Source organism: Orycteropus afer, unplaced genomic scaffold (assembly GCF_000298275.1).
Source record: "Orycteropus afer afer isolate SDZICR_OR568_19922 unplaced genomic scaffold, OryAfe1.0 scaffold00128, whole genome shotgun sequence".
Lineage (NCBI taxonomy): Eukaryota > Metazoa > Chordata > Mammalia > Tubulidentata > Orycteropodidae > Orycteropus > Orycteropus afer.
The window spans coordinates 5,653,671-5,678,829 of NW_006921715.1; the positions used below are offsets into that span (position 1 = coordinate 5,653,671).

A 25,159-nucleotide genomic window follows, 5' to 3' on the forward strand; every position below is an offset into this window, starting at 1 on the left:
GGAGGGGAGCTGTTGCATTGTGGTAAACTGTGGTCAATGTCATGAGACAAAGTGTATGTGAACTGTTGTATGGAAAGTGAATTTGCTCTATAAATTTTCACCCAAATCACAATTTAAAAAAAAAAAAAAGAGTGTTGTTATAGAAGTTATTTAAATATACACCTACAGGTATATAAATGAGTATTTGCATAGGACAAAATTTCCAATGAACCAGATTCCAAAGTTCAGTATCTTTCCCAACTTAGAAAGAAGTCAAGTCTACGCTCACAATAACTGATACCACAACAGGCCACTCAGTGAAGACACTGATGGCAAAAACAAAGAGGGAGCATAAAATTCTTTCATGAAATGTGAAAATGGAAAAACAGAGTTCTAAAATACTATTATTTTATATAATGTGTATGAATAGAAAACTAACACAGTAAGTATTTCAAACAGCCAACTGACTCTCATACCCACCCTAAAAAATGTACAGGTGAGTTACCCTCCCCAAAAAATAAAATGGAAAATCCACCCTTTGCTGATCATTTTCTTTTTGGAAAAATGGGGCATCACCTTTTTTAACAGGTTGTTTATATTTATTTAAAATCTGCCAGTCCATCAAAACGGCATGAATTGATGTGGGAATCCTTAACCACATCTTGCATTTTGCATCTCAGAGCTAAACTTGTGGGGCTGCAGTGAGAATGGCCTTTCTGCAAAACAGTGAAGTATCATTCTGCTAACTTCCAGGGCTGCATACTTTCACTGCTACTAACAGTGACTTACCAGCACCGTTCAAGCCTTACTTCTGCAGAAGTAACATAATAAAGAATTAAATCTGCTTCACTGTCAGCTTTGTTCCAATTACTTTCACTACACATGTTGAAAACAGTAAGGAGAAACAAATGTCATTTCACAAATCTGAACTTGGGTATCCCATAGTTCATAAATCCTTCTTCAGAAAACATCTCAGGCTCCACAATACCAGGCATGACAACAGCAAAGCAAAAACGCATGTCACCTTCTTACTGAGGCTAAAAGCACACAAACTCTGCAAATGGTGCTGCCTTTCCTAGTCTTCATGTTTCATTAGTTCAGTCTGCGTGCCAATTTCACTTGGCACTTCAAAAAAAATAGTATGTTCTACATTTAAAAAAACACTACAATAGTATGTTAAAAAAATTAAGTTTAATTTTTATTAATATCACAACCAATTCACTCATTATAAAACTTTAAAATAAACCAAGTTTTTAGCAACCTGTATCTATCAAAATCAGTCAATCACACAAGACTTGTCAACATGAACCACACCTCACCTCTATCCCATCAAAACACAGCTTGATGACAGGCACAAAGGCCTCCTCCACAGCCTGAAAGAGAAGCCAACAAAGTCAGCACGTGTGCCCCACAGCCGACCCGCCTAGCCTAGCATCAGCATCAGTGTCAGCCAGCGCACTCAGGCGGTGGGCGCTTGGAGATTTAAACATCACTGAGAACAAGAACAGCTCCTCCCACGACAGGCTCTCAGCAAGATGCTGGAAGACACTGGGCTCTTGATTCAGACACACCTAGCTTAAAGCCTTGATGTCCCTCATGAGAGGTATGATCACGGCCAAATTAAGGAGCACACATTTGTTAGCCTTAGTTCCCTCACCATAAGTGAGAGATTTCAGATTGGGCTTTGACACTTGTTACAAAGAGTAAAGTGCCAGCAGCACCCGGCAGGAAGAGCCTAGGAGGTCCAACACCCACTGAGGAGACTACAGTAAAGTCTGCAACCCCACCTCCAGCTAACCCTAACCCAAACGTTTACTCTTACTCACACGCAGATCTTTTACTTCTTCCTGCAATTTCAATTTATCATAGAATGAGGTGAAAAAGTCACTTCGATCAACATGTCTTGGTGCAACACATAATGCATCAATATCAGCACCTAAAAAAAATTAAGCCCATCAGCCACTAATCAATGATACAAGAACACAGTTTTGTGTGGTCTCATGGCAGTATCTTATGCTGAGAACCTGTTCACATTCTACTGGTGAGCCTCTGAAAATGTAACCCCCGCCCCCCAAAAAAATGATCACTTGATGCAAGAGAACTACAGTTCTCAATCATGGGATGTTTCTATCCATTTCCCAGCAGCCCCCTCCTTCTGCAGCCCCCTCGGTGTCCGAGAGTCAGAGAGGTGAATCAGACCTCCATGAAGCATGGGAGTGGTGCAGGCCACGCCCATCACCCTCAGTCTATCACAGCCTCAGACATTAGTTTAAAGCCCCAACACTGTCTTCCTCCCCACATATGACTAACCAAATGGAACCCACAGAACGGACTGCAAAAGTATATCTCAGGACCGAACTGACCGACAGCCAGAGGCAGAGCTCAGCAAGGCCTTCATTACTGCTCTGTGCTTCAGAGAGGCCAGCACGGAGCACACATGAGGGGGATTAAAAGGGCTAAGGGGGATCGTGAAAGGGAGAGGTGTATGTGGGTCCTCTCCCAGATGCAGGGGCCAAGGCCCTACTCTGAACATTGTACAAACAAGGGACCCATCAAAGGAGTGCAGACCAGAACCACTGGTCCTGGAAGTGGGCAATGGGGGACGCCACATGCAGATGGCACCACCCAGGCAGATGCTTTGAAACCACAGGGGCCACAGGTGAACGGGAACCGTGCACAGCCTCAGACTGCCTGGGCTGGAAGTGGGCCTCTGGCAGCAAGTGACTCGGGGAAGCCGCCCAGGCCACACTACCCCTCAGCCTCAGACACATACTGGCTACATGGGCGAAAGAGGGCCGTGGGGAGCACGGAAGACAATGCTGCTCAGAGTCCAGCTCCTCCCCCAGAGCTCAGAGCAAGCCCAATACAAGCCCTGCCTCTGCCCTGACAGCACCGTCCCCGGGTAGTTCCATGCAGAGGAGAAACCGCCAGAGTAAGTAAGAAGACCGAAAACGGCTGTCGGCAGCAGGCTTGTTATCCTGCTTCGTCACATTCACTCTGCCTCTAATAAAAGCAGGGGAACCAAAGGACAGGACTGTCCGCAGGCTTGAACCCACGTCTGTTCTGCTGTCTACAATGGCACTCCTCCTGTGAAGGAAATGGGCCGGAGCACAGTGCTGTCCAACAGAACTCCCCCAGAGCAGGGAGAGCTACCTGCACCATCCAACGCGGTAGCCCCAAATCACATGGAATGTGCGCACTTCCGCTGAAAAGCCGAACTTTTGATCTCACTTCGTGTTCATCCCACGCTGGAGAGTGCAGGGAGACAAGCCAGCCTCAGGGCCTACCTTCCTTCTTGGCAAATGTGGACCCTTGGTGGGTGTCTCTCCCATGCAGAGCTTGGCTGCAAGATACAGCACACGCAGCCGTGGTGGTGCCTCTTCCTAGCTGTTCCGAGATAAAGCAGAAGCCCAGCCCGAGGCAAACAAGGCCGTACCTACCTTTTGTGTGTACTCCTAATCTGTAGGATCCGAAGGTAAAAATTTTCCCCCCAACGTTTTCAATTACAGATTGTGGAAGATTCTATCAAAACAAACAGAGAACAGTTATTCTGCCAGTCACACACAAGGAAAATGATTTCAAATGGTGCATCCTTTCCAAAACCCAGGGAGAGTTCAGTGCAAATTTACAGAGGACTCCAAGCCGTACAAAATGACAGGCCTTCAGAGCCCACCCTCACCGGCCACGGAGCCCTCCCGCACCCTCCCTCAGTGAAGTGCTGCTGCTTCAGAAGCTTGCCCGGTTCCTGACCACTGCTGGAGACGCTGAGAGAGAAGAGGACACGCGCTCCCAGGGCAACACAGAGCAGGGGTCTCACTCCCGACAAGGACGCCGCACGAAGTAAACCAGGAACATGAAAACATATCTGAAGCAGATACTGTGACAGTTTCAAAGATCACATGCCATCGCAGGGCGCAGCACTCCGCAGCCAGTCTCACCACAGGAAATGCAACCACGATGCCAACACTAGCCACTCATGTTTAGAGGTTTTAGCCCTCTAAAAGGTCTGCTGGGATGATTCAAAAGAACTGAGTGCTGACGGTCTGTCACTCAGGAGCAGAAACGTCATGGGTGGAGAAGCCAGCCTGCCGACAATGGCGCTACTGGAGAGCATGATGGTGGCCCCAAGGCCTTCTCTATAAGGACACCAGCAACATCTGTCCCAACAGAAGCAGACTCAGTGAGCTCCAGCCCCCACTTGTCCTCACCTTCTAATTCCCCAATATGGTCAAGTCTCTACCGGATCCCAGACAAGACAGGAATACATATAGTGAAGTGTCACTCCATCCATCGGAGGCCTTAAAACCAAGCTCTGAAGGCTTGGGGGCTCCCATCTCTATTTATATATGAAGAAACTCAAGTACACTGTTGGCCTAGTTACTAAATTAAACCAGTCATATTTGTACAGAAACAGGCCTGCAAAGGAAATTAGGGGCAATGGTCTGTGGACACTGATCTGCAGACCAGCGTTCTCCAAGAGAACTTCCGAGGAGGTCGGGAATGTCTATAACTGGCTACCCAAGATTAGCAGCCACTCACAACACACAGCTACGCAGCACCTGAGATACAGCAGCGCGGCCAAAGGCAGAATGTTTAATGTTACTTAATTTTGGTTCATTTAAATTTCAACAAGCTTGTGGCTACTGGCTACCACGTTAGTGCAGCTTCAGACATTAATATGCTTACACCTACTAAGATTGTTGTAACCCAGAAATTAAGATTTCTCAATTCAAGTCATAGGAAAAACATTTTTAATTGTAAAATCTTTCTTTAAAAAAAGTCTTAAAGTATTAGACGGCAAACAAAGCAGACTGCCCAAAAGTTTTATGTGATTTTTCTCCCATGATATAAATTAAATGTAACAATATGTTACATCAGCAACATCCAACCAGCCATGCTTCTGCCCCCTGGAAGCTTAGGGATCTGTCAGAAGGCACCTGGGTTGTCACAGCTCAGAGGGAGGGGGATCCAGTGGGTAGAGGCCAGGGACGGATGAGGCTGAAGGCCCACAAATGTACAGGCCAGCAACAAGATCATCATGTTGCCCAAAATGTCAATAGTGCCAACATCAGGGATCCTGAAGGAAATCTTGAAATCGGCCAGCTGGGCAAGAGAGTTTCGCCAGAGAAGGCAACAAACCAATCAGAACCTGAGACCCAACCTCGTCAGCCACATTTCCTAACCAGCCTGCTACCCAGAAACCCAGGCTGTAAAGAAAAGATCAAAGACAAGCTGGAATAGGAGTACCAACACGCTCAAGGACAACTTGACCTCATTAACCAAGCCATCCACCTCACCCTCAGAAACCAGAAGGGAGACTCTTACCAAGTTCCTGGTTCAAGAAACTTACCGAGTGTTCTGGCACCTAAAAGAAAATGGTCAAGAGGAACGCACCCTTGTTTCACATTCAAGAAATACAAGTTCTGTCTCCTTGACTAGGGCTCTAAACTTAAAACATCTAAGAAAAAGTTGTTACAACAAAGCTGAGTGCCCTACACAAAGTTAAGGAAACACTTCTGCTTCTGCCTTTCCGGGGTGCATCCAGCTACTTTAACACTACAGTATCAGACTCAGAGCGTGGCATTATAAAAACAAACATACTCAGGATAAGAGTCCAACACCTGAAAACTTTTAAAAATAAAAACCCGTCACTGTAGGTTGCTTACAGGGTTAAAAGATTCTCAAATCCTATTAAGTATTTTTCAAGCACCTTCCCAGGTGAACATCTGCTATTTCTGTGAAGAACAGAAGGCACGTAGCTTTGCAATGTTCTAACTACAAGTACATACAAAATCAGTGAACTCACTTCACTTTTTCCTGCTCCCAAAGCTATGAAAAATTAACTGTAACATCCGTAATCAATAGTCTGAACAGATGCCACGTTCATGTTCCCGAGGCTACTCAGAAGGACACACTACGTGTAACACAACACCCACGTGTGGTGGGCCATGTCTCAAAGTACTCCGTGTGCAAAGCCACCTTACCTTGCTCTCACTGATTTCTCGTATCCACTCTTTGACCAGGTTATTTAATTTCCCCAAAATTAAAATCCTGTAGGCAAACAAAGATCAATCAAGAATTACGTTGTTTGTACTGCAGATGACTGAGCAAAAAGTTTCCCACGTGTGGCTTTTGTACAGCACATGTGGCTTTCGTCCAGCACATAACCGTGTCTTGTCGGTGAATGGTAGAGCTGGCTACTTAGACGAGCACTAGCACAATAGTCAGGGCTTCTCCTATCTCCTGACAATTCTGTTCTACAGTAATCAAAAGCATCAAAAATCACAATCACAGAAACAGAAATGAAGTCTATGTGGAAAAATTAGGTTCCCGGCTACAGTGCAGTCAATTACTTAATAACGCCCTTCCAGCAGTGCATGGTCTTGGTAACTCCCACCAAATGACTGGGTGCAACTTTGCAAATCAGGTGCAGTGGCCCACCAAGGGGACTGGAAAGCACAATACAAAGAAGGTATGTGACATCCCTGTGGGGGTGGGAATGCGCACAGAAGGTGGTAAACGGAACCCTAAGATGGGGCCAGTCTGTTCTGCTCTCCCTGTAGGATTGAAATCAGGCATCCCAGAGACAGAAAGGGGGACCTCACCACCACCAAGAAGAGCCAGGAGAGGAGCCCATCTTTTGGACCCAGGGTCCCTGCACTGCGAATATCCTAAGCCCAGCAAAGAGAGGGAGGAAGCAAGAACTTTAACACCAGAGCTGGCAGAAGCGGTGGCAGGGAATACAGTGGCAGCAGAGCCAGGAGACCAGCGTGGGACAGCGAAGGCGGCTTCCAGTCCCCGGAGCCAGGCAGCTACAATGGGCCTGGAGCCCCACGCAATGTTAGAGCTGAGTGCCTTCCTAGCGGAATGGGCGCCTCCAGGCACTGGCTGGCGGAGCTAATGAGCTTCCGAACACTTGCCTGAGCATGGCAGAGGCCAGGCCAAGGGTCAAGAAAGAAGCGTGCCATGGGCAGAGCTGAGAAGATACTGTCCTGATCAAAGAACTATATCCTGGGTCTTTCCTGATCCTATATTGTAACCTGTTACACTTCCCTAATAAACCCTGTAACTCTGAGCATGGTCCTTGAGTTGTGTGTGCCCACTGCAATGAATTACTGAACCCAGCAGAGAAGCAAAGTGCTGTGGGAAGGACAGCTGGCATCAGAATTGGTAAAAAGGTTGCAGGCGAAGGCATGTGTGCCCGCTGCCTCTCAGGGATCAGCCTTGGGCTGTCGGTGCCGACTCTCCATCCCCTCGTGAAGATGGACAAGGAGGTCAGATGCCCCCACACCACCATTCTATCACCTCATCCTCCAGTATCACTCTTGTCTGAAATAGACACAGATCTGGGAGGGTAAATCTGACCTGCTAACTTATTAACTGAAAAGAGAAGTGTCACAAAACCGGCTTATTTCCCTTCCATAACCCACTGTGAAGTGTACGGGACACAGGTGCAGGGTGCAGCTCGTACCTGCGCTGAAGTTCCTCCTCCTCTTCAAAAACCCCGAAAGGCTTCAGAGTCTCCACGAGCCTCTGCGTGAGCGAGCAGTCAGTCTCCTTAGGGGCTGCGAGGCTGATGGGCGAGGTGATACCATAGTGCTTCTGGGGCGGCCGTGTCTGCTGTGACCCCTGTGTCGTAACTGGACTGGAAACGGGTGGGAAGAAATCACTGTGAAACAAACCAGCACTCCCAGCACGGTGACTCAGAAAGTGCCCTTCTGAGTGTGGACAGTTCCCGACCACACCCAGACACCGTTTTACTGACAACTTACCTGCCATGCAACAGAAAGTAAAAAAGTGAGGGCCCTCAAAGACTACATGACTTCTTTCCCCACAAGCATTTTAACTTTGTCACTACCTGAATACTCAAGTATTTTACAAATAAGGATGAAGACCCAATATACACTGCTAGAGAAATGCAGTCTGAACATAGAGAACTTTGAAAAAATTTTACTTGTTGAAAAAGGGCCAAAATCCGGTCTTAAAACCTTACAAGTGGCCATCTAGATGCAACAATTGGCTTCTCCTCATCTGGAGCAAAGAAGAATGAAGAAAAAGAAAGACGCATGGAAACAATTAGTCCAGGGGACTAGCTGACCATGCGAACTTCAGAGCACACGACCATGGGACCAGAAGAACTAGATGGTGACCAGCTACCACTGTCAACCACTCCAAAAGGGATCAGTGCAGGAGATCCTGGATAGAGAGGGAGAACAATGTGGAACAAAACTCACAATCATGAAAAGACCAGGTTTACTGAGCTGATAGAGCACAGTGAGACCACTAAGACTATGGCCCCAGTCACTCTTCTGGTCTGGAATTGAACTCACTCCCAAGGCTTCCAGCCAAACAATAAACAGGCATATAAAAAACCAGAAACCAAATTCACTGCTGTCTAGTCAGATCTGACTCATAGAGACCCCTCCGAGGAGAGAGCTCTGGTGGCCTAATGCCTAAGGCATTTGACTGCTAACCAGACGGCTGGCAGTCTACTCTGCAGGTCTACTCTGCACACCACACGGGGCCTCCAGGAGTCAGAATCGACTGAACAGCAATTATCAACATCGCACTTAAGCAATAATGTGCTGAATCCAACCGAGTCATGCACGCAGTCCCATGACACATGCACTCCCTATCCACTGGGTCTGTAGACACTAGGAGCAATGGCCTTTGTTTTGTCCTCTGACATCAATAGAAACCTCAGCCAGGAAGGCCAGATTGCCTGTGAGTAAGTGTATTCTATCATCTAGTCACTGTTCTGGGAGCTCTGGTAGCATGGTGTCTGAGGCACCTGACTGCTAACCATAAGGCTAGAGGTTCAAACCCACCAGCCACTCCTCAGAAGGCAGGCTGGGCAATCTACTTTCGTAGTGATACCACCTCGGAAACCCAAGGAGGGGTCACTGTGACTCGGGTCTGACTCGACAGCACATAACAACAATAACAAGTCACTGTTCTAGTTACACAGTTCTAGTCACTAGTCTAGTTACATGTTATCTTAGATTCTATAACATTTCCTGAATAAAACGTATTATCCATTGCTGCAATTAATTCATGTCAAATCACTCCCTCCTACTCCTTTAAACTAAACAGCATAGCTATGAGATGCTACGACATCAACCACAAAACCTGGGAATCCAAACAAGCACCAAATGTCAAGACTCAACAGTTAACATTTTTGTTCTATTTTCCAAATTTATGTACCATCTATGAATAAAACATACAAAATCACATGTAACTGAATGCATGTCTTGGTTACTTTTTTCAATCAGCAAATAGTTAATATCAGGATCCCAAAATTGGCATCCAAAAGGTGGCCCTCAAAACTCCCTACTGAAGAGAACCCTTCCGCAAACAAAAAAAGTTGCCATCCAGTCAATTCCAACTGATGGCAACCCCTTGTGTTTCAGAGCACAGTTGCTTCGACAGGGCTTTCAACACTGTGACCTTTCAGAGAGACTGCCAGTCATCCGAGGCACCCATGAGGGGCTGAAACTGCCAAGCTTTTGGTAATGAGTCCCATACCAAAGCACACGCGGTACCCAGGGACTCCTTCCTCACATTGTACACTAACCCAGCCGACAACCAGGGATTTAGAGGTTAGCGCAGTTCGTAAGGCACTTGACTGCTAACCAGAAGGCTGGCGGTTCAAACCCACCAGCCACTCCTTGGAAGGAAGATGGGGCTACTTCTGTAGAGATACTGCCTCGGAAACCCAAGGAGGGGTTGCTATGAGTCAGGTCCGACTCGACGGCACAGAACAACAACTGGAAAAAATGTTGATGTCTATGGTAACATTTTCATGGAGAGAAGAATCATGTGCGAGGTGGAAAATATTTATTTACTTAATCAAAAGACACTCACACCACCCAGCCTCAGTACTGCTATGTGTTAAGATGAAGCCTATTTGTTTCAACTAATTCAAAAAATAACATATTAAAAACAAACCTGCCACCAAGTCACTTCTGACTCATAGCGAGCCTACAGGACAAAGGACAAGTGCTCCACGGGGTTTCCCTGTCAATCTTTAGGAAGCAGTCTGCCTCATCTTTGCCCCATGGAACAGTGGGTAAATTCAAACTGTCAACCTATTGGTGCGTAGCTGAATGCTTTCACCACTGTGCCACCAGAGGTCCTTTTCAGGCTGACAGGACCAGATGAACACTGAGCAGTGTTTAAGCAAGGCATAAAACTCAAAAGCCGTACACAAAACCCATCTGCATACATAAGAAGACCCTCACTTTCGTACAACAAAAATCCATCATAACCCAAGTTGAAGCATACGATAAGGAGACTACACGCGGTCCCTGCCAAAACGGAAGCATCTTTAATGCACTGAGCTCTCAAAGAAAGAAGTTTGCTGCCAATCAAGATGACCAGAGTGGAGACAGATAAATGTGGCAGTCCTCTGACAGGATGGAGGTGTGTGAATGAACGGTCTCCCACGCCGCTGAGAGCAGACGGGGCTCGTCAGGTTTGAAGGCAACCGGGGGGGGGGGGCGACCCCACCTTCATGAACTACCAGGAAGGGATAAACGCACAGAGACAGACATGTATTAGTGGTAATCTTGTGGGAGGAGGAGTTACTGCTCATGAGACAGTTTCTGGGAAAAGCGATGGGAACATCCGGAAACGGCCAGCGGCAGCACCACAGAACTGTACACACACAAAAAAGCTAGCTGAACTGGTAACCACTTGGTTCTATTTTACCTGAATTAAAAAATCTAGCAATATTTATCAAAATCACAAATGCATATACCAAGTTACAAGTTCACGTCTAACTTCACTCCCAGCAATTTTCTTACAGAAATGCCAGGAAACAGGACTCAAACTAAAGGCTCTGAAGGAGGTAGACAGAGCCCCATAACCCACAACATATTCTTAAAATTTCAAAATGTTACATAAAAACCCAAATTTCCAGCCACTTCTGGGATAAGGGTGCAAGTTACAAGCCCAAAAATCTTGTACTGCAGCAACCGGCCGGCCAAGGGCAGCGCCTCTTCCCGGCTACCTCCCACAGACAGGGCCTGCCCGGGACCCACTCCATCTGTTTGTAATTATCACTCCTGACCCGCAGGACTAACAGGAGGCACTGGTGGAACTCTCACCTTCCACACAGGAGGCCTGGGGGTCAATCCCCCATCACTGGCCCTCACCCACAGCTCCCACCCAACCATCAGTGCAGGCGTGGATGTTAAGTATGATGCTGATCAGGTTTCAGCAGAGCTTTGCAGAAAAGCCTGAAGGTCTACTTGCAAAACTCAGCCATGGAAACGCCCGGGATCACAACGGGCCTCCAACTGTACAGAAAAAGAACAAGGGAGGCAGGACTTGTGGTACACGGGAAGCTGCTCACAGCACGTCAGGTGAAAACACAAGCTGTAGGCTGCAGCCAAGTGCTCACCGCCATCATTAACTGACACGTCAACATACGCAGGGCAGCAGGGCAGGGCCTGACATTATTCCCCCCCGTACCTGACCGCTCTACAACCGCATCCATGGACAGATGAAGACACTCAAGGGAGAGGAAACTCGCTTCCGTCCAGTGGGTCAGGGTATGAACCCAAGTGTCTGGCTCCACAGCCTTGAACTGTAACCTGTGTGTGGCGGTGCCTCCATACAACTTCACAACATAGAGCAGGCAGTCCCCTTCATGTCTTTTGTAAACCTATCTGCGAACGATGGCTACACATGCATAAAAGTGGCCTTTCTGTGCAGTCTTTCTATTTTATACAACTTCTTTCGAGTGGTAAAATTACTTTCAGAAGGAAATACTAATGATATCATATAAAAGTTTAAAATCAACCAACATCTCCCATTCACCATTCAATTAACATCTTGAATTCAAGGAGGCCTCCATTGTCCACGAACATGATTCCCTGGCAGTTGTTAGGTGCCATCGAGTCGTCTCAAACTCACAGCGACCTCATGTACAGCAGAAGGAAATACTGCCCGGTCCTGTGCCAGCCCCACGATCTTTGCTATACCTGAGCCCATTGTGGCAGCCACTGTATCAGTCCATGTCATTGAGGGCCTTCCCCTTTTTTGTTGTCCCTCCACTTTGCTAAGCATGGTATCCTTCTCTAGGGAGTGTCCCTTCTAACAACATGACCAAAGTAAGTGAGACGAAGTCTGGCCATTCTTGCTTCCAAGAAGCATTCTGGCTGCACCTCCTCCAAGACAGAGACAGACTTGTTAGCTCTTTTAGCAGTCCACGGTACTTTCAGCATTCTGCGCCAGCACCACATCACTCTTCAGTCTTCCTTTTTCATTGTCCAGCTCTCACATGCATATGAGGTGATTGAAAATACCACGGCTTGTGTCAAGCGCAACCTTAGTCTTCAAGGAAACATTTCAAGTGCTCTTTGGCACTTGAAAGATATCCTTACAGCGGATGTGCCCAATGCTATACCACGTCTGATATCCTGACTGCTGCTTCCATTGGTGTTCATTGTAAAACCAAGTAATACGAAGTCGATGACAACTTCCATCTTTTCTCCATTTATCATGATGCTGCTTATTGGTCCCGTTGTGAGGATTTTTGTTCACTTTATATTGAGGTGTAATCCATACTGCAGACTGTAGTCTTCAATCTTCATCGTAAGTGTTTCAAGTCATCCTCACTTTCAGAGAATAAAGTTGTGTTGTCTGCCTAACGCAGGTCGTTAGTGAGTCTTCCTCCAATCCTGATGCCGCGTTCTTCTTCATATAGTCCAGCTTCTCAGATTATCTGTTCAGCACACAGATTGAATAAGTATGGTGAAAGGATACAACCCTGACGCACTCCTTCCATTTTAAACCATGCAGGGTCCCCTTGTTCTGTTCGAACTACAGCCTCCCAGTCTATGTACAAGTTCCTCATGAGCATAATTAAGTGTTCTAGAATTCCAATTCTTCTCAATGTTAACCACAATTATGATCCTCATAATCAAATGCCTTTGCATAGTCAATAAAACACAAGTAAACATCTTCCTGGTATTCCTTGCTTTGAGCCAAGATCCATCTGACATCAGCAATGATATCCCTTATTCCACGTCCTCTTCTGAATCCAGCTTGCATTTCTGGAAGTTCTCTGTCAATTTACTGCTGTGACCATTTTTTTAATTATCTTCAGTAAGATTTTACTGGCATATGATATTGTTTGATCATTTCCACATTCTGTGGGATCACCTTTCTTTGGAATGGGTATAAACGTGGATCTTTTCCAGTCAGTTGGCCAGGCAGTTGTCTTCCAAATCTGTTGGCATAGCTGAGTGAGTGCCTCCAGTGCAGCATCTGTTTGTTGAAACATCTCAATGGGTGTTCCATCAATTCCTGGAGCTTTGGTTTTCACCACTTCCCTCAGTGCAGCTTCGACTTCTTCCTTCAATACCACTGGCTCTTGATCATATGCCACCTCCTGAAATGCGTGAACATCAACCAATTCCTTTTGGTACAGTGACTGTGTATCCCTTCCATCTTCTTTTGATGTTTCCTGTATCATTCAATATTTTGCCCATAGACTCTTTCAATACGGCAACTTGATGCTTAAATTTCCTCTTCAGTTCTTTCAGTTTGAGAAATGCTGAGCATGTTCTTCCCTTTTGGCTTTCCAACTATATGTTTTTGCACATTTCATTATGATAACTGACTTTATCTTCTTGAACTGCTCTTTGAAATCTTCTGTTCAGCTCTTTATCTTGTCATTTCTTCCATTTGCTTTAGCTACTTACTCTCTGTTCAAGGACAAATTCTTCTGATTCCATTTTGGTCTTTTCTTTCTTTCCTGTCTCTTTAATGACCTCCTGCTTTCTTCATAGATGATGTTCTTGATATCATCCCACAATTCCTCTGGTTTTCAGTCACTGGTGTTCAATGCATCAAATCTATTCTTTCAATGGTCTCTAAATTCAGGAGAGATTATAATCAAAGTCACACTTTGGCTCTCATGGACTTGTTAATTGCCTTCTACTTCAATTTGAACTTGCATATGAGTAGTTGATGGTCTGTTCCACAGTCAGCTCCTGGCCTTGTTTTGGCTGAAGATATTGACCTTTTCCATCGCCTCTTGCCACAGATGCAGTCAATCTGATTCCTGTGTACTTCATCCGGGGAAGTATACATGTGTTACCACCATTTATGTTCTTGAAAAAAAGGTATTTGCAATGAATAAGTCATTGGTCTTGCAAAATTCTATCATGCAATCTCCAGCATTATTTCTATCTCCAAGGCCAAATTTTCCAACTATTGGTGATTCTTGTTTCCAACTTTTGCATTCCAGTCACCAGTGATAATCGGCACATCCTGACTGCATGTTTGGTCAATGTCAGACTGTTAAAAATCTTCAATTTCCTCATCTTCAGCTTTGGTGGTTGATACGTAAATTTGAATTTTGTTGTTGTTGTTGTTAAGTGCCGTCGAGTCGTTTCCGACTCATAGCGACCCCATGCACAGCAGAACGAAACACTGCCCAATCCCGCGCCAGCCCCACAATCCCTGCTATACTTGAGCTCATCATTGCAGCCACCGTATCAATCCATCTCGTTGAAGGCCTCCCCCTCTTTCGTCGACCCTCCACCCTACCAAGCATGACATCCTTCTCCAGGGAATGGTCCCTTCTTACAACATGACCAAAATAGGTGAGACGAAGTCTGGCCATTCTTGCTTCCAAGGAGCATTCTGGCTGCACTTCCTCCAGGACAGATCTGTTAGTTCTTTTAGCGGTCCATGGTACTTTCAGCATTCTCGCCAGCACCACAACTCAAAAGCATCAACTCTTCTTCGGTCTTCCTTATTCATTGTCCAGCTCTCACATGCATACGAGGCGATTGGAAATATCATGGCTTGTGTCAGGCGCACCTTAGTCCTCAAGGAGATATCCTTGCTCCTCAGCACTTGAAACAGTTCCTTCGCAGTTTACTTTCCCAATGCTACACATCGTCTAATGTCCTGACTGCTGCTTCCGTTGGCATCGATTGTAGAACCAAGCAACGTGAATTCCTTGACAACCTCAATCTTCTCTCCATTTATTGTGATGCTGCTCACTGGTCCAGTTGTGAGGATTTTTGTTTTCTTTCTATTGAGACATAATCCATACTGCAGACTGTATTCTTCAACCTTCATCAGTAGGTGCCTTAAGTCATCCTCACTTTCAGCAAGCAAAGTTATATCGTCTGCATATCTCAGGTTGTTAATGATTCTTCCTCCAATCCTGATACCACGTTTTTCTTCATACAGTCCAGCTTCTCGGATTATTTGCTCAGCATATAGATTGAATAAGTATGGAGAAAGAATACAACCCTGAATTTGAATAGTAGTAGTATTAACTGGCTTTCCTAGTAGGCGTATGGATATTATCCTATCACTGACAGCATTATACTTCAGGACAGATCTCAAAACATTCTTTGTGACGATGAATGCCATGCCATTCCTCTTCAGCATAGCAGATCATATGGTTATCTGATTCCAAATGGCCAAAACCAGTCCATTTCAGCTCACTAATGCCTAGGATATCAATCTTCATGCGTTCCATTTCATTTTTGGCCACTTCCAATTTTCCTAGATTCATACTTCATATATCCCATGTTCTGATTATCAATGGATGTTTGCAACTATTTCTTCTCATACTGAGTCATCCCACTTCAACAAATGAAGGCCCCAAAAGCTCTACTTTATTCATATCATTAAGGTCAGCTCTACTCTGATGAGGTAGCTCTTTCCCAGTCATATTTTGAGTGCCTTCTTCCAGCACTGTATTGGACAATGTTTCAGGGCTATTCATAAAATTTTCCAGTAATATATCAGACAGCATTTCACTACTATTCATAAGGTTCTCACTGGCTGATTGTTTGAGAAGTGGATGGCTTCTTCCTTCTTCCAAGTCTGTCTCAGTCTGGAAGCACCACCAAAATTGGTCCACCATGGGCACCCCTGCTGGTGCAGCCTCTAGCCTCACAGCAACACGCAAGCCACCACAGTGCAACAAACCATTTGAAAAAGTTCATCTCCCTCAATTGTTCCAACCGCTCCACTCACTACCTGGGCTACCCTCCTCCTGTTCCTGCTGGCCTGGGGCTCTTCCCCAACTGCCTTACCTGCTCCAGCCACCCACCCCGTCTGCCGCTGCTCCCTGCTGCCTGGAGGCTATACCCCACCCACCTTACCTTACTCCCTGGCAGTAAGGGGTGCCAAGCAAACACATAATTTAAAATAATTAGCTTTTCTATTATCCAAGAAGCTGGACTATATGAAGAATAAAGCATCAGAACTGGAAAATTAACAACCTGCCATATGCAGATGACATAACCTTGCTTACTGAAAACAAAGAAGACCCAAAGCGCTTACTGATGAAGATCAAAGACTACATACAGCCTTCAGGAAAAATTACACATCAACATAAAGAAAACAAAAATCCTCACAACTGGACCAAGAGGCAACATCATGGTGAACAAAGAAAATACTGACACTGTCAAGGATTTCATTTTATTTGGATCCATAGTCAATGCCCATAGATGCAGAAGTCAAGAAATCAATGACATACTGCATCAGGCAATCAGCTGCAAAAAACCTCTTCTGAGGTCTAAGGTGCACCTGACTCAAGCCATGGCATTTTCGACAGCCTCATATGCATATGAAAACTGAACAATGAATCAGAAGGCCAAAGAAGAACTGATGCCTTTGAACTGTGGTGTTAATGAAGAATACTGAATAGACCATCGACTGCCAGAAACACGAACAAATCTGTCTTGGAGTAAGTACAGCCAGAATGTTCCTTATGAGCGACGATGGTGAGACTCTGTCACACGTACTCAGGACATATTATCAGCAGTAACCAGTCCCTGGTAAAGGACATCAAGTTTGGGAAAGCAGAAAGTCAGAGGAAAATCCTCAACAAGACATACTGACCTGGCTACAACAATGGGCTCAAACAGAGTAACAACTGTGAGGCTGGTGCAGGACTCAGCGACCTTTCATTGCTGCTCATGGAGCCACTGAGTCAGGACAGACACAGCGGCACCAAAGAACGTCGTCATTGTTAAATAAAACCAATTTATGAGTCTCAAAGCACTATTTTAATTTTTTTTAATATTTCATAGGAAACAGTGACATAAAACAAGAATTTTTTCAAGGAATGTCAGTGCAACGCTGTGACTGGCTTCCTTTACCACTCAGGAAGATGGTGAAGGTGGCCAAGGTTACCGAATTTCAGCAACCCAACTGTCCTAAAAGCACCATGTTCTTGTTTATTTTTGTCAGAAAACATATTCTTTCATTAGGCTGCAGTTCAGTGAGCTTCCGTGTGCAAGACAAAGATGTTCAAAGCCACACTGTCCTCAGTGACCATCTATCTCACTGTGGTCTGGGAGTCAGCTCTTTAAACAAAAGTGCAAAGTGAAAGCTTGGGAGGAATAAAAACCACCAGAAAACCAAACCCACTGCCGTGGAGTCCATTCAGACACACAGCAACCCTGTAAGACAGAGGAGAACTGCCCCAGAGGGTTTCCAAGACCGTCAATATTTATGGAAGCAGACTGCTAACTCTCTCTCCCACAGAGCAGCTGGTGGGTTCAAACCACCGACCTTTTGTTTAGCAGTCAAGTGCTTAACCATTGTGCCAATAGGGCTCCTTAGGAGAAGGTTAAGGAGGGTTAAGTGGTAGGAAGGAAGAGAGGAGGGCATCCTGGGCAGACAACCAACACACAGAAGGAAGCACACATTGTATCACCATAGATGTTTCCCCAAATGGGTGCTGACTAAGGCCTCTGCACCCCAATCTAAACAAAGTGCAGACGACTGATGAATTCCTGCCTGGATGTTGCGCATCTGGAAGACACTGCGCCATGGTATCAACAGGCTGGTCTACCTCAAAATTGACAGCTGGGACCCAACAGAAGATGTGTCACCATTTCTTCCTAGATGGAGCTAGCCAAGCTGACCTGAAAGCAGAACTTGCTTGATACTTTTCTTTGGAAGCAATCAGATAAACTACAGGAACTGATTGAATCTGGTAGTGTAATTTGCTGTTTAAAGACCTTACTTAACCTTCCACAGCAAAGAAGAATACAAAAAAGCAACGACACATGGAAACAATTAGTCCAGGGGACTAGTGGACCATGAGAACCTCAGCCTATATGACCACAAGACCAGAAGAACTAGATGGTGCCGGGCTACCACTGTCAACCACTAGTTTTCCTTTCTTGAATCCTTCAACTTTCGTGTCAGAATGCTATGTAAATGTGCAGGCCGACAACCCAGAGGTAGGAACTGGGGAACAAGACACATCTCCCACAGAAAGCAGCGGTCTCAAAGTGGGGTTCATGATGGACATGTGAGCACAGCTTTAAAGATGAAGCTCTCCAGACAGATAAAGTCACTGACAAACTGCTGTTCCATGCAGTTTAAACTCTATGTCCACTATAATATATATTGCACGGTGTATGTTACCAAAAAAGAGAGGTTCTTCAACTGCCTTACCTGCTCTAGCCACAAAGAGAGGTTCTTCAACTTGACCTTAAAAATTAATTTCATTTAAGACATGTCAACAGACTCCAACCGCACTGATCCAACACAGTTCCCAGCAAGAATGGAAGATGGAATCCACAGCTGAATGGGGCCCTTCCCAGTCTACAACCTAGCATCTTAGACCTTAGAGAAGGGACTATGTCAAGCCTTAACAGCCAACTTTAAAAGGAACTAGTGCCAAAGCTGCTGCTTCATAAACCATAAACAAAGATAGTGTGATTAACGGCTGCTCGAGAATCCCAATGCAGAACATACAGAATACACCTCCCCTCCAAAAAGTGAGAAACAGCTAAGAATCCAGAAGTCCTCACTCTGCCTGCAAGCAGCTTTCATAAACTTGCTTAGATTCAAGTGAAGGTGAAATATGACTGTAAGGTTAACACTGACTCAATTACCAAGGAATTAAATATCTTGATGAACAAAAAAAAAAAAAAACCTCACACACAGGGAATGGAAGTAAACAGCCTCATAACTGGACTCACCACCACCAGAAAGCCTGAACTGAAAACAGGCTTAAGATAAAATAATGTAATTTCAAGACCAAAATCCAACATGTGTTGTTGCTGTGAGCTGCTATCAAGCTGGCCGCCTCACTACGGCCCCAACCACAAATGAACAAAACGCTGTCCAGTCCTGTGGCATCCTCACGATCGGCGCAGATCAGATCACTGTGAGCCAGTTTTCAGAGACAGACTGCCAGGTCTTTCTTCCTACTGTCTTAGTCTGGCGGCTCTGCTGAAAACTGTTCAGCAGTACAGCACTTGGAAGCCTCCCTGACAGACATGGTGGCTGTGTGTGGGGGGAACTGGCTGGGAATTGAACCCTGGTCCCCAGCGTGAAAGGTGAGAATTCTCTCAATGAACCACAAGGACGGAGGGGCAAGGAACTCACCACAAAACTTCAAGTTGTAAAATCTGATAATCAAAATCTCTCAGAACTAAAAATTATCTTTCCTAAAAATTATCTCAATTATTTGTAAAAACAGAAAAAAAAAACTACTTTTATAGTGCCTGTCCCTCTCTTCAGACTGAGTTCAAAACCCCAACAGATGGATGGGCACCTTACTACCGCCACCAGAAAAGTCAGACTCCATCTGGTGACAGCTGTTGGCTATTACTATACAGAAGTTCCCAAACATGTTGGTCTCAGGATGTCTTTACAGTCTTAAATGTTACCGAGAACCCCGAAGAGACACGTGGATTATCTCCCAGGATCTTCTCTATTGGAAATTACAACCACTTTTTTTTTCCTAATATATTCCCATTAAATGTTACCATAAATAACTTTTCTAAAATTTTGGGGAAACCTAACTATTTTCCAAAACAAAAAATTTACTAGGGGAAGTGACCTCGTTTTACGTTTTTGCAAATATCTTTAATTCTGGCTTAATACAAGATAGCTGGATTCTCATAGCTGCTTCCACATCCAAGCTATTAAAGTTGTTGCAGTACAATAAATTACCTCTCTCTGACCTCTGGCTGAGGAAGATGTACTGCTGAAAGAGACATGCGCTCCTGAGAAAGAAACACTGAGACACACACCCTGCTGAGAAAGAGACACCGAGGGACGCACATTGCTGGGGGAGAAACTGAGAGACTGTTGGCTGAGGGACGGTGGGCTGGGAGAGAGACTGAGCATTTTTCCTGAACTTGAATTGTAGCCTGGTGCTTCCCTAATAAACCCCGTCATCTGTGAGTTCTGTGTGGCCACTGCAGCGAATTATTGAACCTAGGAGAGAGGTGGTGGGTGCTTTGGGAGGAAAAGGGCTGGAGGGAGGCAGCATGTCTGGCCTTGCAGGAATAGGCCTTGGGTTACTGATAGTGATTCCGTCTTCCTCTTGTGGGGTTAGAGGAGGTCAGAAGATGTGTCCACCTTGCCCTTTTAGCAGCTGGTGTCAGAAGCGGTGGGTGGGATTCGTTGTGGTGGCCAGACTCATAGAAGCACGAGACTTTGTAAAAGAAAAAATGAAGGGGCCTGGGAAGTGAAACTGTGGATTCTTAGATGGTTACTTTGTTTGGTGTTACTCTTAAAGGAGAAAAAATTGATCCAGAGGCTAGGACTTTTGGTTACACCCAGCAAAAGGCCATATGCATGGAATGGGATTGTAATCAAGGTGAAGAAACAACCTGGAACGTCTTAAAAAGGATTATGTGTTTTGGATTATGTGTTTACCTGAATGTACTAAGGCTACTGAATGTTCTCTTACCTGCTTGTACATTAGAAATGATTATGGGGTGTGGATAACAGAGAGCGTGTAAGTCTGCCTTCAGCTGATACTTGATTGGATATGTTTAAAAGGGGAAATAGAATTTGCCCAGCAGAAACACAGGCTTTTGTGTTAAGCCCTGTGTGCAGCAAGTACTAGGAGCTTAGGTAGAAAACCTGAGCCCCACCCAGTACTACTGAGGGAACAGAAGATTTGCAGTTGAAGAGACGACCTGAAGAGAAAAAAATGACTGGCTTTTTGAATTTCGAGCAGATAGGCTTTGGATGCATCAAGGCAGGAAAGACATGGTCTATAAGAGAAACCCCTTCCAGGACTGAAGTTAAAGGAAACCTGCGAGCAGTTGGCTTGTATGCTACTCCCTTGTGACCACCTGGGTCCAGTTGAGTGGAAGTGGGGGAAGTGTAGCAAAGAAGAAACAGGCTGAGTTTGGTACTCTTTGACCTAGGCCCAGAGGCTGGGGATGAGATGTAGGGCTGGCTGGTCTGAAGTGCAAGGAGTTGTGAGCCTACGGGCATTGAAATAGTCCCTGAGGACTGAAGATGTGAGAGAAGGTGCTGGCAGGTCTGAAGTGAAGGGAAGAGTGTGACTCCCAAACTTGGCAGCTGGTACCTGTGACCTAGCTGGGATGGCTAGGGCTGAGCTGACCAGAACCTGACCAAACGAAAAAGAAGATGTTTGACACTGAGTTGGTGTTAAGTTGCTGCAATTTGATGGCTTGCACTGGGCTGGACTTTGCTTGTTAAAGGATCCAGGTGCCTGAAGATTCTCCAGAGAGAAAGGACCACGCTTGTCTCCTCAGAGTACTGGTTTGATAGGGATGGGCAAATTAGAAATTGGCTATCTAAAATGGGGGGAGATAAAGGCATGAAGTGGCTGGCTTACACATTTTCACGGGTGTGGTTATTCTTAAACTGATGGTGAAGGGGATGTTAATTTTTGAAGTATAAAAGGGATAATGGCTAGAAAAGCCAGGGGGTGGCCTGGCGTGTAGTAAATTACCTCTCTCTGACCTCTGGCTGAGGAAGATGTGCTGCTGAAAGAGACATGAGCTCCTGAGAAAGAAACACTGAGACATGCGCTGCGGAGAAGACACCAAGAGACACGCATTACTGGGAGAGAGACTAAGAAAGACTGTTGGCTGAGAGATGGCAGGCTGGGAGAGAGAGTGAGCGTTTTTCCTGAACTTGAATTGTAGCCTGGTGCTTCCCTAATAAACCCCATCATCTGTGAGTTCTGTGTGGCCACTGCAGAGAATTATCAAACCTAGGAGAGAGGTGGTGAACGGTTTAAGAGGAACAGTTGATGAAAAGGGCTAGAGGGAGGCAGCATGTCTGGCCTTGCAGGAATAGGCCTTTCTGATAGTGATTCTGTTTCCCTCTTGTGGGGTTAGAGGAGGTCAGAAGATGTGGCCACCTTGCCCTTTCAGCAGTTGCTTTGGTTGAAGTATACGGAGAAAATGTGAAATCACACAGACATTACAACTGGAAAAGTCTAAGTCTCTTTTCAAATCTTTGTGGATATTATCCTTAGACACTACACCTTAACTCCACAAATGGTAACCTTTTTAAAACATTCTTCATGAGTACAATTTAAGTGACATTGTGTTCAACACGTTGTCAACTATTACCATTATCCATTCCCAAATTTTTCATCCCCTTTAACGAAGCTAAGTGCCTCCTAAGCAGTGAGTTCCCCTTTGCCCGTCCCTCCCCCCCAACCCCTGGTAACCACCAATAACCTAGGTCTGTCTACACATGAGTACTCTAGATATTGCATGCAGGAGGAATCATACAGCATCTGTCCTTTTATGACGGACTTACTTTCCACAGCATGACGTCTTCATGGTTCACCCACAATGTAGCATGTATCAGGACTTCATTTCTCTTTACCGCTAACATTCCAACTGTGCACATGTACCATGGTGGGTTTACCCACTCTCTGGCTGCTGGACATCTGCGTCCCTCTCTTTTGGCTTCTGTGTACACATCTGTGTTCCTGCTTTCCGATCTCTGGATACTGTACGGTCCTTCTGCCTTTAACTTCTTGGCACCACTACACTAGATTGCTCTTCACACAAACGGCACCCATTTTGCAATGCCACACAACGAATGAGGGGTCCTATTTCTCCACAGCATCACCAACATCCTCCTGGTTTTTTAATCATAGCCACCTTACCAAAAAAAACCCACTGCCATCGAACTGATTCTGACTCACAGTGACCCCCACTGGGTTTCTGAGGCAGTAAATCTTTATGGAAGTAGACTGCCCAGCCTTGCTTCTGCGGAGTGACTGGTGGGTTTGAGCCACCAACCTTCTGGTTAGTAGTCAGATGCCTTAAGCCCTACGCCACCAGAGCTCCTTTAGTGGGTATGAAACGATTTCTCATTTTGATTTGCATTTCCCAGACGACTAATGACGGTGAGCATCTTTTCATATGCTTATTAGCTATCCGTATTTCTTCTCTGGGAAAATGTCTATTCAAGCCCTTTGCCCGTTTTTTTTAACTGAGTTATCTTGTGGGTAAGCTGTTTGATTGACAGATATAGATGGATGGACGGACAGATAGATAGATAATAGATGATGGATGGACGGATGGATGACAGAGGGATAGACAGATACACAGATGGATGGATGGACAAATGAAACCCTTATCAGATATACAGTTTCTCAAAATTTTCTCCCCATCTGCAGACTGCCTCTTCACTTTGCTAATAAAATCCTTTCATGCGAAATGTTTTTAGTTTTGATGAGGTCCCATTTTAACTATTTTGTTACTTGTTGCTCACGCTTTTGTTAACTAACTAAAAATCCACTGTCGAAGGGTAATTTCTAAAGATTAGTTACAATATGGAATTAGTTACAATATGAAACCATATCAAAAATTCTTGTATTCTGTTACACTAAAATGTATTGGGCAACCTACGTATGTTATCACTGCTTCATGGTTAGTCACTTCAAAAATACAGGTTCACTGAGTTATGCGTATCTTCCAAACGCTGGCACAAGGCAGTATACAGAATCAGAAAAGGACGCTCATTAATATCACCACCTGGCTCATCAGAAACAGCTTTTAACTATTGGGAAGCTGTCTAGATCACAGCGGCAAAAATAAGTTTCTGAAATTCTAGTTTTTGCTTGAAAGCTCAAACTTTATCAAGGGTCACAAATATGTCAGCTGTTTTTCTTTAAGTGACAGGCTGACTTCAAGCAAATGCCCAAGCATAAACACCCGTCTGCCCCTTGTTATTTCAAATAAACACAGAGCTCAATCTAAAAAGCACTAGTTTAGCTCACAACTCATCATACAACGCTCTTCCTCAAGACGCAAATCAAACTCAGCAGCGTGGAGCCGATCCGACTCACAGCGACTTCTCCTTGGGTTTCCAAGGCGGTAACTCTACAGAAGCAGACTGCCCAATCTTCCTTCCAAAGGCGGGTTTGAACCACCAGCCTTCTGGTTAGCAAATGCCTTAAGTACTACGCCACCAGAGCTCCCTTCCTCAGGACAGCCACCTAGTTTTCAGCAGGCAGTTTTATGCATACTTCATGTCATCACTAGATTAAAAAAAAAAAAGATTCAAGACTTATTGAAATTAGTAATTATTACTGCTTCAAGGACATTAAGTAAAATAGGCTTTTTAAAAGAAAAAAAAAAAAAAAAAACCATGAGTGTATCCAAACCAAATAGCAAACTCACTGTCATCGATTTGGACTCAAAGCAACCCCACACTGGGTTTCTGAGGCAGCAAATCTTTACACGAAGTAGATCGCCCCATCTTCCTTCTGCACGGCAGCTGGTGTGTTTGAACCACCAACCTCTGGTTAGCAGTCGAATGCTTTAGGCACTGCACCACCAGAGCTCCTTCATGAGCATACAGTGGTAAAGAAATACAATGACTACTAGTCCAAGCTGATGCCCTGCCCAAGACAGAGCAGCTTACCTACCAATTACTTTTGCACCATCAATGCAAAAAGACATAGCATTTCAGCATCATTATGAAAGATTAGGTCTCAGGTACCCCCTGAAAGGATCTCAGGGACACCTCAGAAACAGCTCAGAGAAGCACAACAACACAGCAGTCCTCTCCACCAACACTTGTATCTACTATGACTCCATGAAGCTCATTCTTACTTCCTTTTCTTTGTGACAGCCTCTGAAGTGTCTGGGAGATACTCTAAGTACCTCTTCCAGTACAGTCAACAACATTTTACAGACGTGACTTGAGGGCTAGGCCCCTGACAGCGCTTACTCTCCTGCGTAGTATCTTTTTACTATGATAAGCGTATTTTTACTATGATATGCATATATGATATGATATGCATACTTTTATGCAAATAACAATCTGAGCAACACAGAGTAGGGCAGAAAAAGACAGCTTCCTGAACGGCATTACACTGTTTTAACACGGTGGTTCGCCCAGAGGCCATCTTGCCCCAGTAAAACATTTAGCA

At 45.1% G+C, this 25,159-nt stretch overlaps 1 protein-coding gene across 1 annotated transcript in view; it reads right to left on the reverse strand.

Moving 5' to 3' along the window:
- Nucleotides 1-25,159, reverse strand: part of PAPOLA (poly(A) polymerase alpha) — a 68,180-nt gene that overhangs the window by 36,147 nt on the left and 6,874 nt on the right. Inside the window, exons 2-6 of the mRNA XM_042781494.1 lie at nt 7,451-7,648; nt 5,964-6,030; nt 3,420-3,501; nt 1,806-1,915; nt 1,299-1,352 (exon numbers count right to left, since the gene is read on the reverse strand). Coding sequence (XP_042637428.1) covers nt 1,299-1,352; nt 1,806-1,915; nt 3,420-3,501; nt 5,964-6,030; nt 7,451-7,648 — 511 coding nt within the window. The remainder of the gene's footprint in view (nt 1-1,298; nt 1,353-1,805; nt 1,916-3,419; nt 3,502-5,963; nt 6,031-7,450; nt 7,649-25,159) is intronic.